Raw genomic sequence first — 16,392 nt, 5'->3', positions numbered from 1 at the left:
AAGTACACACAAGCCTACAGTTAGCTCTTTAGAGAGCTTAGTGGGTTCCCCTAGAGACGAGAGGAACGTTTATTCTAGCCATCTTAACCCTGGCTGCCATACCACTCCACCAACTTGCCTCTTCTCTTCCATTATGCTTGGAGACACTTTTAATTCACACTATGCTGCATTGAAATCTTTCATCGGCGCTCTCCTGTGAAGTAAATCATCAAGGATATATCCTACTGTACAGCAAAAACCGAAATCCTTATTCTCAGCTCTCATGCACTCTTAATTGTACCCTCGTTCTCCTTTTTCCCTAATCCGGTCTTGAATGTCTCCTGCAAAGCATCCCAAAATTCATGTTGAACTGTTGCCACATCATGCTTCACTCCTCGTTCCCTTCTCCTGGTTATGTGAATTCCTTGCTAAAGGTTTTGTTTGGATTCACAGTCTTACAACGTATTCCTTGTAAAGTGCATTGACACTCCCTTGCAATACAAATGCATAGAAATTTACATTCTATTTAATGTACATACTGCATTTTTAGAGCCAGATGTAGGAAATTCCATTTTTGCATTTCCTAAATAGCGAATCCTAAGAAATCGCTATTTAGGAAATGTAAAATGGAATGTACATGGTTTTGCATTTCCGAATTTGTAATTTCCGAATAGAAAATGTCAAATTAGGAAATGCTAACGCTAGGGTGACTATCGGCCTAAGGCTCCCCCCTTGATGCACCCCTCAAAAAGTGGTGCACAGGCTAAGTGCACACATGCCCTGGGGGCATGTGTGCCCTTTATAGCATTTTTTTAAAAGCATTTTGGAGTGCTTTTTTTAAAAATTTCACATGATTACCATCGACTCCAAATGCTAGGAAATGCTTTGTATATGTGCTTAGGAAATTCCCATTATCGATTTCCTATTTGGGTATCGCAAAATGCTATTTCTACTGGGAAGAAATCACCTTTTGCGATTCACAAGAGGCCTTTGTATATATGGAAAGGCTATTTAGCCTTTCTTAATGGCTCAAAATAGCGATTCGGTCTGTTAAGAAATTGTAAATGCTTTCAAACATCAAACCCTTATAGAGTTTTTACATTTTTGTACTTGCATGTGGCTGCTTTTTACCATTTTTACATAAACTTTGAGTTCCGTTTTTAGGCAAGGGGAGCAGTTACTAGGATTCTTGAATTGATGTTGAGCTTAACTTTGGTGTTGTCAGTTCTTTAACCCCTTCGCTGCTTCTGTCGGCCAACGGCCTTCGCGAGCACTACCTCCGTAGTGCTGCGCACGTCCGTTGGCCGACGTAGCCCCGACTACTCAATGGAATGCCCCGCACAGCGACGGAATATCCACCGCGGTTAAGGTTTTAATCACATTTCTAATTTGTTTATGCAGACGTCTCATTATATGCTTCTGTGTATATCATTAACCACTTCCTACATTTTAATAAGTAATGCTGTATCTTTCCCACCTTGGGGGGCTCTTAATTTGTTTAACTGTATGGTAATCCTTTCCACATCTTTCCTGCCTGCATCCTTCCCTCTACCTTTCCCCATAAGGCTTGACCGAGTCAGCATTCTTTTTGAATAATACATGTAGAGATGTAAAATGCATACTGTTTGACCCTGTAGAGTTTTTAGCAAGTTATTGGAGAGTCCTGGCACAGTCATAAACCAAGTTAAACACAGTTTAATTTACACCCTGCCTTAGAAGTTGTTGCTGATGAAGACCTTTTTTTTTTTTTAATTCATCCAAAATGACCATTTAATGTTAAATAACAATGGGCCATTTTCTTTAATTGTACACCTCATTACAGTAAATGTTATTCCTCTTTCTTTCTTTTCCAGTTAAGATTTTAGAGAAGCGCCATATCATAAAGGAGAACAAGGTACCATATGTCACAAGAGAAAGAGATGTAATGTCACGGCTAGATCATCCATTCTTTGTAAAACTCTACTTCACGTTTCAAGATGATGAAAAGCTATGTATCCTTTATTGTAATAGTTTTAAACATGCACAAATCTGTTCTGTGAAGATTAAATGTTAACATGTTTTAAAAAAAATCTGCATTTCCGAGTGAAAATGTGGAGTTATAAAGTTCCCTTTTATGTGTGCACATAAAGCTTAATAATTTCAACATTAGAGGAGGTTAGTTGTATATGAGAATATTGAGAAGGGTAATTACTTGGAGGAAGGAGCTAAGGCTCACTGATTAGTGATCATCACCTGTAACAAGAGTGGTGGTTGGTCAGTTATGAGCTATAGGTCTTTCCAGCCTTGCTTTGCACTGCATTTTTGATCCCAGTTCAATTGGATATTTGTTTAAAGAGTTACATTTTCAGCAGCTGCACGGAGAGGTGTACTCAATGATGGTTTAAGTGTGCTCAATGAGGGTTAAAGTCTCCTCCCTGCATGAGGGCTTCCCATTTATACTTGGGTTTTCCTTATGTTTTAAAGTTTGTGCTTCTGTTGGCAAATCTGTAAAACAGTGAAGGTATTGGATCCAACGTCTACCCAGCCTGGATCTCAACAATAGGAAAAAACAGAACAAGGTGGCTGGACAGGAAGATTTGACAACACAACTAGATGCCACGTAGTCAATATATACCACGTGAACAAAGGGCAAGAATCCCAAAGCAAATTTATTTTTCTTTTTTGAACACACGTTTTTTAAAGATTTAGGGACACGAGCACAAACAACACAACTGTTACGACAGTGGTTTCATGGAAACAATATCTACAAATGTACAATTTTTTACAAATTTACAGCATTAACAAACATGAATCAAGCGACACAGTTAGGCAAGACACACAAAAAAACAATACAAAATTCAGTGACCAATGTGAATTGTGATACTATACAGTGCAAAAACTTCAGGGTTTAAAGAAAGTATGTGACCAGTCCATCGGACTATGGGACCATGGGACAGGCGGAGGTGGTAGAATGGAAAGCCTGCCTGTCAACCAATCCTGTGGTTCTATATTTATAACCGGGTTGCTCAACTAGGATCCAAAATATTTGGCAACATTTTATCCTAGGGGCACCCCTGGTGTTTGCCACAGGGTGGAAATGTCGACACGTTTCGAACCGGCTTGATTCCAGGTTCTCTTCAGGACGGGGACTGGGGGTCGTGATTCTGTAAAAAACATATAGAGTGGGTGTCAATTGTATCTATCGTAGGACTGTTTTAAGGTTCACCTGACTCCAAGGGGCAAGGAAAAATGGTTACCTGCACGTTGGCCAGCGATAGGCCGTGTAGTCGGTAACTCTCAACAGGGCACAGTTTCTGAAACAATAAGTGAAAGGGTAGGCTTAGCGCGGTTGCACACCAGGGATGAGCGCTGATACAATTGGCGAATCAGATCCATGGTATTAACCCAGTCCTACCTGTGCTTCACCCAGGAATGAGGCTGGGGGTGTGGTGCCCGCAGTGCGGCGCACGGACAGGTTGGGCGACAGCTCACAAAATGCGGCGTATGTCTTTAAGGCTGATGGAAACCATAAGAAGTAACATGCCCAGGGTTAGATTACATTGTGCGACATGATTACAGTTATAATGAAAACCGGCATGGATCTCCGAGGACAAGAGCCTACCTGCAGAGACGTCCACGCCAGAGAGCAGTTGATTGCTTCTACTGGGACCTGTCACGGAGGTGATTAAAGGCTGGAATTAGTGACAGGCTCGGGTGGAACACAACTCGAAAAAGAAGCGGAACAAACGGCGCTTTCAAAAGCGCTCCGCACTTACTTGGAGAATGAATCACTCCTGTATTAACGACAGCGGGGTCTAGCACTCGGGCAGCGCGTAGAGAAGCTTAATTTAAAACCCGCCCAGTTAGAAGGAAAGTGGGCGTGGCTGCAATAATGCGGCCCCAAAGGATCCTGGAGGCTGTAGTTTAACGCGGTGGGATTAGGGAGCACCGTCTTGGTGACCTAGAGCGTGTTACGACAATAAAATCAATATTTGGAGACTAAGGATGCGTCGTCACCTATTGTACACCACCAATTGTATTTAACAACCAACAACATATGAAAACATATTTTTCAAAAAACATATTACTCAAAGAACAATTGTTAGTTAGACCACATGGGACAACCTAAGTTCTCATAGCAATTGGAAACAAACATTGGTAACGCATATCCACGATAGTACACATGTATCTATAAACACCAAAGACATGTTCGTTGCAAACACATGAAGTAGGAAGTCGGACAGGCCCGCTCGGGCTAACGAGTTACCTAAATTCCCATGTCTTGACCCCAACTAGGCACAGTGGGACATATACGAATACCAGCATCAAGCCAATGCATATCTTGAATGTCATTATGCACACCTTATATCATCACACCCCTGGTTGCCTCAACGCACCAAACACACACGGAGCTTAGGACAAACAAACCAAGTGAAATTCTAAAATTGCAGAAAAGGAGATAAAACAGTAGACACACAGCCAAGCTCAGCCGAAAGATACAGTTCATAAGTTGGAAGATTCAGTCATTTCGTTCAAGCCGGTATTAGAAGTATCAAACTTCAGAATGAGGTAGGCCTCTTTTTGTGAGAGGCGGACATCTGGGTCACCATTGCCGCCTTTGATGGCAGCAAGTACTGTCCATCTCATGTCATGACTGGAATGCTTGTGTTGTACAAAATGAGAGACCATGGGGGCCGTCAAGATTTTGTTGTTGATTTTTGACCGATGTTGTATGATTCTCTGACGGACCTCCTGTGTAGTTTTTCCAATATATATCAGGTTGCACGGACACAGTATGGCGTACACGGTATATTTCGTCTTGCAATTCGTATGTTCATTGTGACGCCAAAATTTGTTCCCATCCGTAAAAAGTGAGCCTTCCATAGTAAGGTCACATACAGAGCATGTGCCGCATTTACGATGCCCGATGACTGGACTCGCTCCAAAGATTGTATTTTGAGAAACCTTTTTAGGAGGTGGTCTGGTGGATGTAATCATTTGGCCAATGCTCCTGTTCTTCTTGAGTGCAAAAAGAGGGGCACCAATCTCAGGGAGGATTTCCTGCACCAGATGCCAACTCTTTCTGATGATTTTTTGGAGTTGGTTGGTGTGGGGGCCAAAGGTAGAGACACACACCATCCTCTCGGTTGCTGGTCTCGTTCTTTTTTCTAGGAGGTGTTCCCTCGGTGTCCATCTGGCCCACTTCATCGAATGCTTCAAGAGTTTCTGGGGGTACCCACGTTCCTGTAGCTTCGAGGTGAGGCCCTGACCATGCAGCTCAAACTGTTCGGTGGTAGTGCAGTTCCGTCGCACCCGGAGATATTGACCATAAGGGAGATTATCCCTAAGGCTCCGCGGGTGGTAGCTCTTGTAATGGAGCGCATTGTTCTTGTCCGTCTTTTTTTGGTACAGAGAGCATGACAGCATGTTGTCTTTCACTGAGATTTCGACATCCAGGAATGGGAGAGATCTTTCATGGTAGCTCAAAGAGAATTTAATGTCCGGGCTCCTGTTGTTCAGCCATCCGTGGAACTCTTCCAGTTGTAAAGATGTTCCGTTCCACACACACCACACGTCATCTATATACCGGAACCATTGTCCAATGCAGTCTCTATACGGATTGTTATTTAGAACAAACTTTTCTTCGAATTGACCCATATACAGGATAGCCATTTCCGGGGCAAATGGGCAGCCCATGGCTGAGCCCTTGATTTGGAGAAACATTTCTTCTTCGAAGGTAAAGAAGTTCTTTTTCAGAGCCACAGTTGCCAAAGAAATTATGAATTCTGTAGGAACTCTGTGTGGACGTGGTCGACTGTCCAGATACAGTTCCATTGCATCCAGTCCATCCTGTTGTGGTATTTGTGTGTATAAAGATGACACATCCATGGAAGCTAGAAGTTGGCTGGAGGGATCAAACGGAAGGCCTTAACTTTGTTTATGAAATCCATGGTGTCCCGCAGGAAGGATGGTACCTGCACCACAAGGGGCTTCAAGAACACATCGACGAATTTGGAAAGTGGCTCCAACACCGAGTCACACCCGGAAACGATGGGCCGACCGGGTTGTACCTTAGGATCTTTGTGCACCTTCGGGAGAAAGTACAAGTGTGGGGTTCTTGGGTGTTTTTTGATAAGGTATTCTGATTCCTTAGGTCCAAGGAACCCAGCGTCCTTGGCGTCATTGACAAGTCTTCTGACTTCATCTTGTATTGATGGAGTTGGATCATGGGTGATTTTCCGGTACCACTCTTGGTTGTACACATGGTTCCGCCCCTCAGTACGGTATAGTTCTTTGGACCACAGGACCACTGCGCCCCCTTTATCAGCCTGCCTGATCACGGCGTCCTGCTGGGTTTTGAGTTCTTGGATAGCTTCTCTGTGTTTTTTCGTGATGTTCTTTGGGACGAAAGGACGTTTCTTCTCCAGCATATTCAGGGATGACATGACTGAACGCTCGAAGGCTAATATATTCTTGGAGACATTGTGATTCGGTGGACAGAATGAGGACTTGTTTCTCAGCCCTGATGCTTCAGCTGAGTGAGATTCGGTACGGAGTCGGATCTAGTATAGAATTCATCTTTTAGATAGGGATACACAGTGTCGATGTTAAAGTTTTTTTGGTCCTTTTCAAACTTCGAGGTCTTGAAGTTAATGGTGTTATCACGGAAGGTGACCAGTTCTTTTTCGATCTTCTCAAGAAGCGCCTTTGCCTCAGATTCGGTGTGGTTATATCGAATTGCTTTTAGTTGTTCTTCAATTTCCTCCTCTTCTTTTTTGAGGATGCGCTGGGCAGTTTCCACTGTGTGTACCATCAGATCCCTACTGCATTTGGTACTGATGAAGCTGAACCCCTTACGGTAAACTGGATCATCGGTAAAGATGACAGGAACGTTCTTAATCTGTAGGCCCCACGGAATGGTACCAGCTCTGAGATTTGCAAGGAGGAAATGACCATGTAGCTCCGTTCGAATATGTTTCTTTCGAAGCCTAGTTAGTTTTTCGGCATAATTGAGCTGTTTGGCTGTGCTACTGAGTTTGACAGAAGAGAAAAGAGTGGAGTCAGAGAGAAGTTTTTTAACATGATCCTCACTGAATGATAACGTGTCTTGTTCGGCCATGCTGAATATGAGGGAAGGGAACCTCCCCTACTCCAATTTAATGTGATGTAACGACCACACTTTGAGAGTCGAAACCCCAGGAAACCTTGCGAGCTAGTGCTCGCTCAACCAGACTGTAAAACAGTGAAGGTATTGGATCCAACGTCTGCCCAGCCTGGATCTCAACAATAGGAAAAAACAGAACAAGGTGGCTGGACAGGAAGATTTGACAACACAACTAGATGCCACGTAGTCAATATATACCACGTGAACAAAGGGCAAGAATCCCAAAGCAAATTTATTTTTCTTTTTTGAACACAAGTTTTTTAAAGATTTAGGGGCACGAGCACAAACAAATCTGCATGTAAAACAAATGAGTATAATGAGGAGGCGCCCTCTGCAAGTGTTTTATGGCTCAATCATGTTTCAAAATACATGGCCCACTGGCCAACAATTTAGTCCCGGACACAGCCAATGAGATGGCCATGGACAGAAAGCCTCTTTTTGAGTTTATTGCAATCTGCCTGAATTGTTGTTTTTGGGGGCATAGGAGTCTGCTGTAAATCACATTACAAATTTTAAACCGTGTCCTAACCATTGCTGTAGTCCGTTCCCCTTAGAGGATCTTTTAGAGCAACTGGAGTATATTGCAAAACCTGGAAGGTGGTTCATTAGCCAAAGTGAAGAAATGTGGCTACATTTGTAGGATCATGGCCATATTTTGTATCCAGTTTGGTACTGTTGCGGGAGAGTTATCTCGAGTATTTAAGGGTAAATGTGATCCAGACATTATAACCACAAAGTCCACCTTAGGCCATAAAACCACAGACTCCATCAAGCTGATGATCTACCCGGGATCATCTTTCTCCGTCTTTGCATCTCTCAATGAGCTTCTATTCAAATGCGTGCATGCCCTATACAAATACTGTAACAAATCTTTCTTTTGTTAGTGATGTTGATTTATTGGAATCGAAATCTATTGTCAGTATGAAACTTCATAAATTAAGTTTGTTTAGTGATCTTTAGAATAAGAAGGGCTACATAGAAGTTCAACTTTTGGCCTGTGAGGAAAATTTGGTTTCTTCTCTACAAACTGAAGTATCCACATCCTTCCTTTTGTGTGAAGGTTCTTGCAGCTGTATCGCCACATACTGTTTTCTTCTTAATAAAGGACCGCTCCTCCGGACATGAGAAAGTTCTTCATGAACCGAACATTGGAAGTAGAACAGTAGAGTATAGAAGTGTTCCATGTTTGCAACATGTGGTGGGAATGCTTCATTATCACATTTGCTTGCATTGCACGCTGTAATGCAATTAATACCACTTCTTTCCTAGAAGGTAATTTCATATGTATCCGTGTATCCAGGGCAGAATCATTAGAGTCCATGTGCCATATCCCAATCATGAAAGATATAGGATGTCTTATGGGTGGCAACACACTCTTTGGCTACTTGCTTGAAGATTGATACTTTGGTTGGCTAGAATGACGTTCTCAAAATGTTCACTTGCAGCAAATTTAGAAGTTGCATTCTGATGGTCAGCCTTCATACTGGGGGACACCTACCTGCCAACCTTTCTTCATCACTTCCAAATCTGCTAAGTGATTAGTCCCTGCTCAGTATTCAGAACCTGAGATTGGTGAGCAGTTCAGCATGGACAGGAAACTGGGGTGGTTAAACAGAATGGATGTTCTTACTGGGTACGAGCTGTTTACTGATTCAGTTACATTACTATTGTACATATTGTTGATTTGTAAAATGTGCATTGTAATTTATTTAGACAACAGCAAAAGCATGCATTTAATTTATTGTATTCAGTATTTGTTCCCAGCTTTATATAGGCCACTTGCTAAGGTATGCTATGCGGATTTCTAAAGTGTGTGGCTACCCGTAGACTTTCCAGCGCTGGCTGAGACACAGCATTGCTGTGAAACAAGGGCTGGAAAGTGGAAGGGCTTTTAGTAGGGGTTGAGCCATGCCGAGTCATTGTGTAGGCATCTTAATTATATGGGCAGAGTGTTGCAGAGTTTGGAAATGAGATATGAAAAGGACCTGCCAGCCCAACTGCCCTTGTGAATTCGAAGCCCCTTCAGGAGTCGCCCCGTAGAGGATCTTAGTGCCTAGCTGGTTATGAGTGCTCTGATCATAGAGGGTCCTGTGGAGTTAAGCCCTCTACGTGCCAGTCAAAGTGTTTTAAATTGAGTCCTTTCCTCAGTGGGAAGCCAGTGCAGAGATGCCAGGGCCTCTTTTGCTGAGGCAAATTTTGGGACCTTGTGTAGGATCCTTGATGCCTTCCTTTGGACAATCTGGAGTTTTTTGCTGACATATTTGGGGGAGCCTATCCATCCATTTGAATACTATTATTTGGCATATTTAACCATAAAAAATAGCACATTACAAACAATTAAAACATGATTTATCCCAAAGGTTTTACCATGAAACAGTATACTACACAGTAAAAGCCTACTAAAATAGACCATAAAAGGCCCGCATATAGGATCTCTTAGCTCTCCCCTAAAGCAGCAAGGAATTGCTTATACATTAGCTATACATTTGTAAAATCTTGCGTAATCCCCAGATCATAGGTAAGATTGAATTTTCACCATATGTGCATTTCAGCTTATACCATTTCCTTCAGTGACTCCTTTATAGCAATGAAGAATCTTCCTATTGCACATGCCACATTTAAAAATCTCATATTTGTCAATAAGCTAAGTGCTTAATCTCTACTAAAACTTTAATCCATACTAATATAATAAAGGGAGAGCCCAAACCTTTGAGGCGGATAATCTCAGGAACCACAGCACCATTCACGACACCCAATACAGCGTTGGAAAGGGCAGTTGCAGCAGAAGGACCTGGGCTATGCAAACGCCCACCATATACATTTAAAAGTTAAAAGAACCGTGCCAGCAAAGTAGTCCCTTGTGGGCATGTCTGCGTTGTGCTGGGGGCGTGACAAACGCTGGGGGCGTGTGTTACGTTTCGCCCTTCATGCCATGTCTCATATCGTGTGCTAATCCCACCCTGCTCCCTTTAAATACCCCTGCACCTCATAATCATAACCCACCCTTACTCCTTAAAATACCCCAACACCCTTAAACACTAACCCATCTTAACCCTATAAATATACCCTGTACCCCCAAACCTATCCCTAAATCTTAAAAATAACCCTGTACCCCAGAACCCAAATCTAGCCCTGAACCCTATAAATACCCCTGTACTTCAAAACCCAAACCTACCCCTGAACCCTAAGAATACCCCTGTACCCCAAAACCCAAACCTAGCCCTGAACCCTAAAAATACCACTGTACCCCTGAACCCAAACCTACCCCTGAACCCTAAAATACCCCTGTACCCAAAAACCCAAACCTACCCCTGAACCCTAAAAATACCCCTTTACCCCAAAACCCAAACCTAGCCCTGAACCCTAAAAATACCCCTGTACCCCAAAACCCAAACCTACCCCTGAACCCTAAAATACCCCTGTACCCAAAACCCAAACCGACCCCTGAACCCTAAAAATACCCCTTTACCCCAAAACCCAAACCTAGCCCTGAACTCTAAAAATACCCCTCTACCCCAAAACCATACCTATCCCTAAACCCTAAAAATACCCCTGTACCCCATAACGCAAAACTATATCTGAACCCTTAAAATACCCAAACACCCCAAAACATATACCTCAGTACCCCAAAACATATACCCCTATACCCATACTTAACTTATCCAAACGTTAAAAAAAACATGCTTTTACCATTCATGCATTTACAACGACTTTCGTTTTTCACTCCATTTGCTTAGTTTGCACATTGCTCATTTTGCACAAGTAGCTGCCCTTTGCACATATTATAGACATTAATTTTTGAACTGTCCTTAATTGTTGTGTATTTCATCGTGTGCCCTAAAATTTACTGATATTTTTATCCATGCAGTTATTTGTAAACATACATGATGATGAATTATGTGATTTTATTAGTTCTTTTTAAACAAAAAGATTGTGGTATTATGTGTTTTGGATGATTGTTGTGATTTTATGTACTTTTATGGATGTTATCTAAATCCTAATAAAGATCTTTGACTTGACTTGACCTTATCCAAACATTTAAAAAAAAACATGCTTTTACCATTCATGCATTTACAACGACTTTCGTTGTAAATGTATGCGTGGTAAAAGCATATAAAATGTAATGCCATGCGTTATAATGGCATTGCGGAGTCATGGTACTTTCGTAATGAAAGTATGCGGAGTGATGGTATGCGAAAAAGTTGCGGAAAAATGGGTGTTACCCTACCCCGGTAAGTACATTGGTGGAACGGCGGCCTACATCTCCAACAACATACTCATATTTTTTCACCACCCATTTGAAAAATGCACAGGTCTCTCTCATTGATGGCCAGCACCGACATACACTTTTAGACACACCTCCCGTCACAAGTTCTAGAATTGCGAACTTTAGAGCTGGGGAGCTACGTTCGAATCTCTGCATCAGCTCAACATCCTGTGATTCCAGGCAAATCGCTTTGTCTCCCTGTGCCTACCACAAATGAATGTGTTCTTCTGTAATGTAATTTATGCTCATGCCATGTTGTCGTGTTCGCGCTATATAATATTGCAAGGAAAAATAAAGTAGGGAAACTCGAGTTCACACACTACTAAATACGCACTCTTAAGTGCATCAGCAGTGCACTGTGAATCGGAGCGTTTCACAGGCCTGTCACAGATCAGTAATGTTATCAAAACGAAATCCTACAAAACAATATACTACTGGCCGGCAGCAATTCATACCCGGACAACGTTGGGACGGGCTGCTAGTATACAATAAAAATAGGTTTTACATTTTTTTTCCGTTCTTCTAAAAAACATAAACAGTCAAGCAAGATATGTTCGCTACTGCATTTTACTTGTAGGCCACAAGAGCACAGGCCTTGGTCGTTCGACATAAGTGATTTTATCTTCCCATTAATAATACTTGCATTCAGACTGACTCTAAATTTCAGTATTGTATTTCTGATCTTTGGGCTAGGCATAGCTTCTATATAGGGGAAAATGTCATCATTAACCCATCCATTTATCAAAAACCGGGCTGAAGATTTGCTCTTCAAATAACATAAATCTTCTCGTGACTTTGCGTTAATAATGGCCCGTAACTGCCACTTGGGGATCTGCTGCCCTGATTTCCAATGGTCTTGCTCTAGAGTAAGTTTAACACATAACTTATCTAGTTTATTCCTTGCTTGAACTGCCCAAATAAGATCGCTGGTCTCTATTTCTTTCTTACAAAGATATGCTTTTTGGGGAGGCCTTCTCCATTCAATTTTTTCCAGAAATTCAATGTTGCTTGCATTCCCTGATAGTTCCAGGCAGTGAGATGACATTCTACTTGCACAGCCTGTAACATAGTTGATGATGGGAGGGCAAGAAGCTGCTTTACACATTGAGGGTGCCAATCTGATTTACCCCCCCATGAATAAAACCTCAACGGCATTTAAAAATTGTGGTTGGACCGATGCATTAAAAGCTAAAACGTAAAAATGTGTGGCTCCATGTAATTTAGTCTAAATGCTCCTTTATGGCACTCATTTTCAGGGCACTACATAACTCTGACCTGGCATACCTCAATAATTATATCTGCTTTCACAAACCTTCAAGACACCTCTGGTCGTCCAGACTCCTAGTTGCACACATCTCACGCATGCAGAAAACTAGATCAAGTGGTTGAGCCTTCTACATCACTCCAAACGCGGGGAACGACCTGCAGCTACACATAAGAGCCTCCTGGTCATTTCTTGAATTCAGCTGAAGATATGGCTTTTCGAGTACTTTCACTAGGTCCGAAGTTTGGCTAGGCTTACACCTGCTCAGTGTCAAGGTACCATCATGGGTGATAGTGCACTTTATGCATATATTATGCAGATTTGTAAACATCCTAAAGAATCAAAGCAAGATTGATATTTATTTTCAAAACAAATTCTACCCAAAAAATAGATGCAATTTGAAAAAAGAAAACAATTGGCAAATGGAAATAGTTTGAGATGCTATTAAACAATTTAAAAGAGCAACTCTAAATAGCTTTTTTAAGGCATCATTTATTAAAGCGTTTGCACCACATTGTTTAAAAAAACAAAACTGTTACTTTGGAATCCGTGTGAAACCATTAGGGCAACATTATAGGTAAAACATAAAAAAACTAATCAGAGACCTCACACTTGAAGCAAGTCACAAAAGTGCTTAGCAGTTCTATGACTTTGCATTGGGACATATTTGACTTTCAGGAATCCAGACTTCTTGTCCTTGCAGACCTTTGTAAATTCCATGTTCATGCCTGCAAATATAGAAGTGTATATTTGTCATGAAAAAATCTACCCAGCAAGTACAGGTCACTTTTTAAAACTTTTATTTTATTTTCTCCCATAGGAAAACTCCTTTTCCTACACTACCGCCTTTTTATTGAAGGGAAAATCCTCTCCTGGCCGGAAACATTATTTTTTTAAATGTATTTATTTGTTTGAACTCCTTCCCTTGTTGGGAGTACATTTCTGACTTTGTTTCAGAGTAGGAATGAGTTGGATTGGGTGAATACCTTTAAACATGTAAGTTGATATGTGTCAAACTTATAGAGCATTCAAGCCCTAGAATTATCACTTGCTGTTTACTTCCAGTCAGTGTAAGTGTTTTTTTTCCTCTATGAAAATATCCATGGGAGACAGTGCTTGTGTGAGTTCAAAGCCAACTTATGCACATGTAAGCCAAACTTGCATGCATTGATATCTATGAGAAACTGGACCATAACTTTTTGATTCTACAACATCTTGATGAGTTTATCTAGTTGTGAAATGTAAACCAGATGATTATATTTGGAATGTGCTCAAAACTGTTTTAAAAAATGTAACTGAAGCACAGTAAAATTAAATGGTTTGCCCAAGGATTACATAGTGTGGTTAAGTGCAGAAGGTCAGACTGTCAATGGTCTCATTGGTCCTTAGTTGGCAGTGTAGGCACTGGAGCTCAAATATCATCTTAGTTGATTTACAGTAGACTATTGTGAAATCTGGTTAATGTTAAAAAATGCATTTACCAGAGCAAGTCACAAGATTCTTCCTCAGAAACTCAAGTAATTAATAAAATAATGCTACAATTAGAACAATTATATATACTGAACTTGGGTGTAATCAAAATTCAAACATAGCAAAACTGCTAGCATGTTCAGAACCCAAGATTGCCAAATAGAGCCAATTCATAAACGGAACCTGTGACTATTCAAAGGCTTAATGTAAAAATAAGTCTGGTGTGTTCAGAGTTCTGTATAGTAATTGTTGGCAAAACCTGAGCATTCCTAGCTCAAGTAGACAAGTAGATTTCGTTCCTTATATAAGTAGATATTTTATCAAATTTAACAGCCGTATAGGGTGTGTCCTTGCCCAGTGAGCTGCCATTTGCAAAAAAAATTACCTGCTCCTCAGCGTTTCTCTAGACTCAACACAAAGGCACAATCCACGGACAATCGAGATTAGAATTGATATCAGCCATGATATAACTCCTTTCCAGAAGGAAATGCCTCGTACAAAAGAAGTATCCTTGTGAAAGTTTCAGAGCTGGGGTGCTTTTTAAAGGTGTGGATTTTCTTCTTCCCACAGCTGCTGGCTTTGTTTTTAAAAAGGAAAGGTGGGCAGGTTTACTTTAAGCAGTACAAGACATGCAAATATTTGATAGATTAATTTCATATGCTCCTGACTAGATTTCTAGATCTGAAGTCATGCTGTTTTATGCATATCTTTTTTTTTTTACAAAGGAATGGATTTATCATTTGACAGAGAAGTTTGTGTTTTTCACCTACCTGTGAATTGTAAAAGAATTGTAAAAGAAAAGTTAACTAGAGAGCTGAATGTGCCATCTCCTCTAATTCTTAAAGCTGGGGGCTGATAAGTCCACTCTCCGGACCTTTTAAAGCTTTTAAAGACCGATAGTGCGCAAACAGGATTAATTCTCTACTTACAAGAAACGTAGATTACGATCCAATTGAAATCCACGGCAACTAAGAGGTCAGGCGAAACAATTAAGGGGCTGACAATCTCCACATCCCTTACGGCACATGCAACTGTAGTAGAAAGAAGACTTGTTTCTTTCCACCATGAAGAGTCTTTGGCCTTTTGGCCACCCAAGATTGGTTGGTTTTGAGGCAATAAAAGAAGGATATGCACTTTGTATTTATTAATTCTCAACAACCTCTAGGTGAAAATATCAAAATATCTGTCTTGGCATATTGCAAAAGATTAACAAATATCTTACAGGTGCCAGATTGTTGGTTCCTGAACACCTCAGGTACTCTGTTTTACTACATTGTTCCTGTGACAACCTGGTGGGTTAGGCTGATTTTGAAATGGAGAGCTTCTGCACCTTTCACATGGTGTGGCAGGCTCAAATCCTGGGTGCCATGCAGCGGGATCATCAGGTCGTTTTAATCAGCGAGCAAGATTCATATTTTCACATTCCCATCAAGGAAGAGCATAGTCAGTATCTGAGTTTCTGAATGAGCGGGATAACGTCACTCCAGTTGGAACAAAGGAAAATAACTGTTCTTCTCAGGTTTGAGCAGAAATCTTTCTTGTTGAGAGAGAGTGCTATTCTGGCTAACAGAGCACTGGTCTTCCTTGTCCAGTAACATCACTACAGTGAGTTAGTGGAGCAGAGGTACCAGGCAAACCTCCTGCTGTGTTTCATGCTGGCTTGTACATTGATAGCCCCATGCTCATGGTGGTCACAAATGCATGGTCGGTGAACTTAGCAGGTTTGAGTCTAGCACACTAATAACCCTGTAATACTAGCAAAGTGTCCCAAAACCAACCACCCAAAAAATGAAAGAGGGTTTTTCCTGTGCCAGTAGTCCTGTTTTGTGGTATGGGCATTTCATAAAATCTGTCCAACTGGATGTGTTCAATTAAATGGGCTTGAGACAGACGACAATGGAAGTCTACGTAAAGGTCCAAACTGATCTTAACATCACAGTTCAACATGGGGAACTCTTAGTGTACTAGTTGGGCTAAGACCCTAAGTGTATTCCTTAGCAGCACCAAAATGTCAAGGGCCTCTATCTAAAAACTGTCCCAGTGATGCATGCTGGACTCAAAGGCTCACCAGTTGGGCCTGGAAACCTAGTATTCAAGGTTTTACAGTTGTGATTGAAAAAGTATTGATTTAAACCTGTCTGAAATTGGTGTAACTAACTGCAACAAAATGGCCACTATCCTAAATCTTGGGGACGGAGGAAAAATGTCACTGTCTGGGCTAGGAAAAGGGCTGATATAGTGTCTTACATGTCGGAGATGGTTCCACAA

At 41.3% G+C, this 16,392-nt stretch overlaps 1 protein-coding gene across 1 annotated transcript in view; it reads left to right on the top strand.

Moving 5' to 3' along the window:
• PDPK1 (3-phosphoinositide dependent protein kinase 1) overlaps positions 1-16,392 on the top strand; it is a 288,661-nt gene that overhangs the window by 100,337 nt on the left and 171,932 nt on the right. Inside the window, exon 4 of the mRNA XM_086940588.1 lies at positions 1,833-1,970. Coding sequence (XP_086796714.1) covers positions 1,833-1,970 — 138 coding nt within the window. The remainder of the gene's footprint in view (positions 1-1,832; positions 1,971-16,392) is intronic.

Source organism: Lissotriton vulgaris, chromosome 10, assembly GCF_964263255.1.
Source record: "Lissotriton vulgaris chromosome 10, aLisVul1.2, whole genome shotgun sequence".
Lineage (NCBI taxonomy): Eukaryota > Metazoa > Chordata > Amphibia > Caudata > Salamandridae > Lissotriton > Lissotriton vulgaris.
The sequence above is the reverse complement of the archived record's forward strand: the minus strand, read 5'-3'. Positions and strand labels throughout refer to the sequence as shown.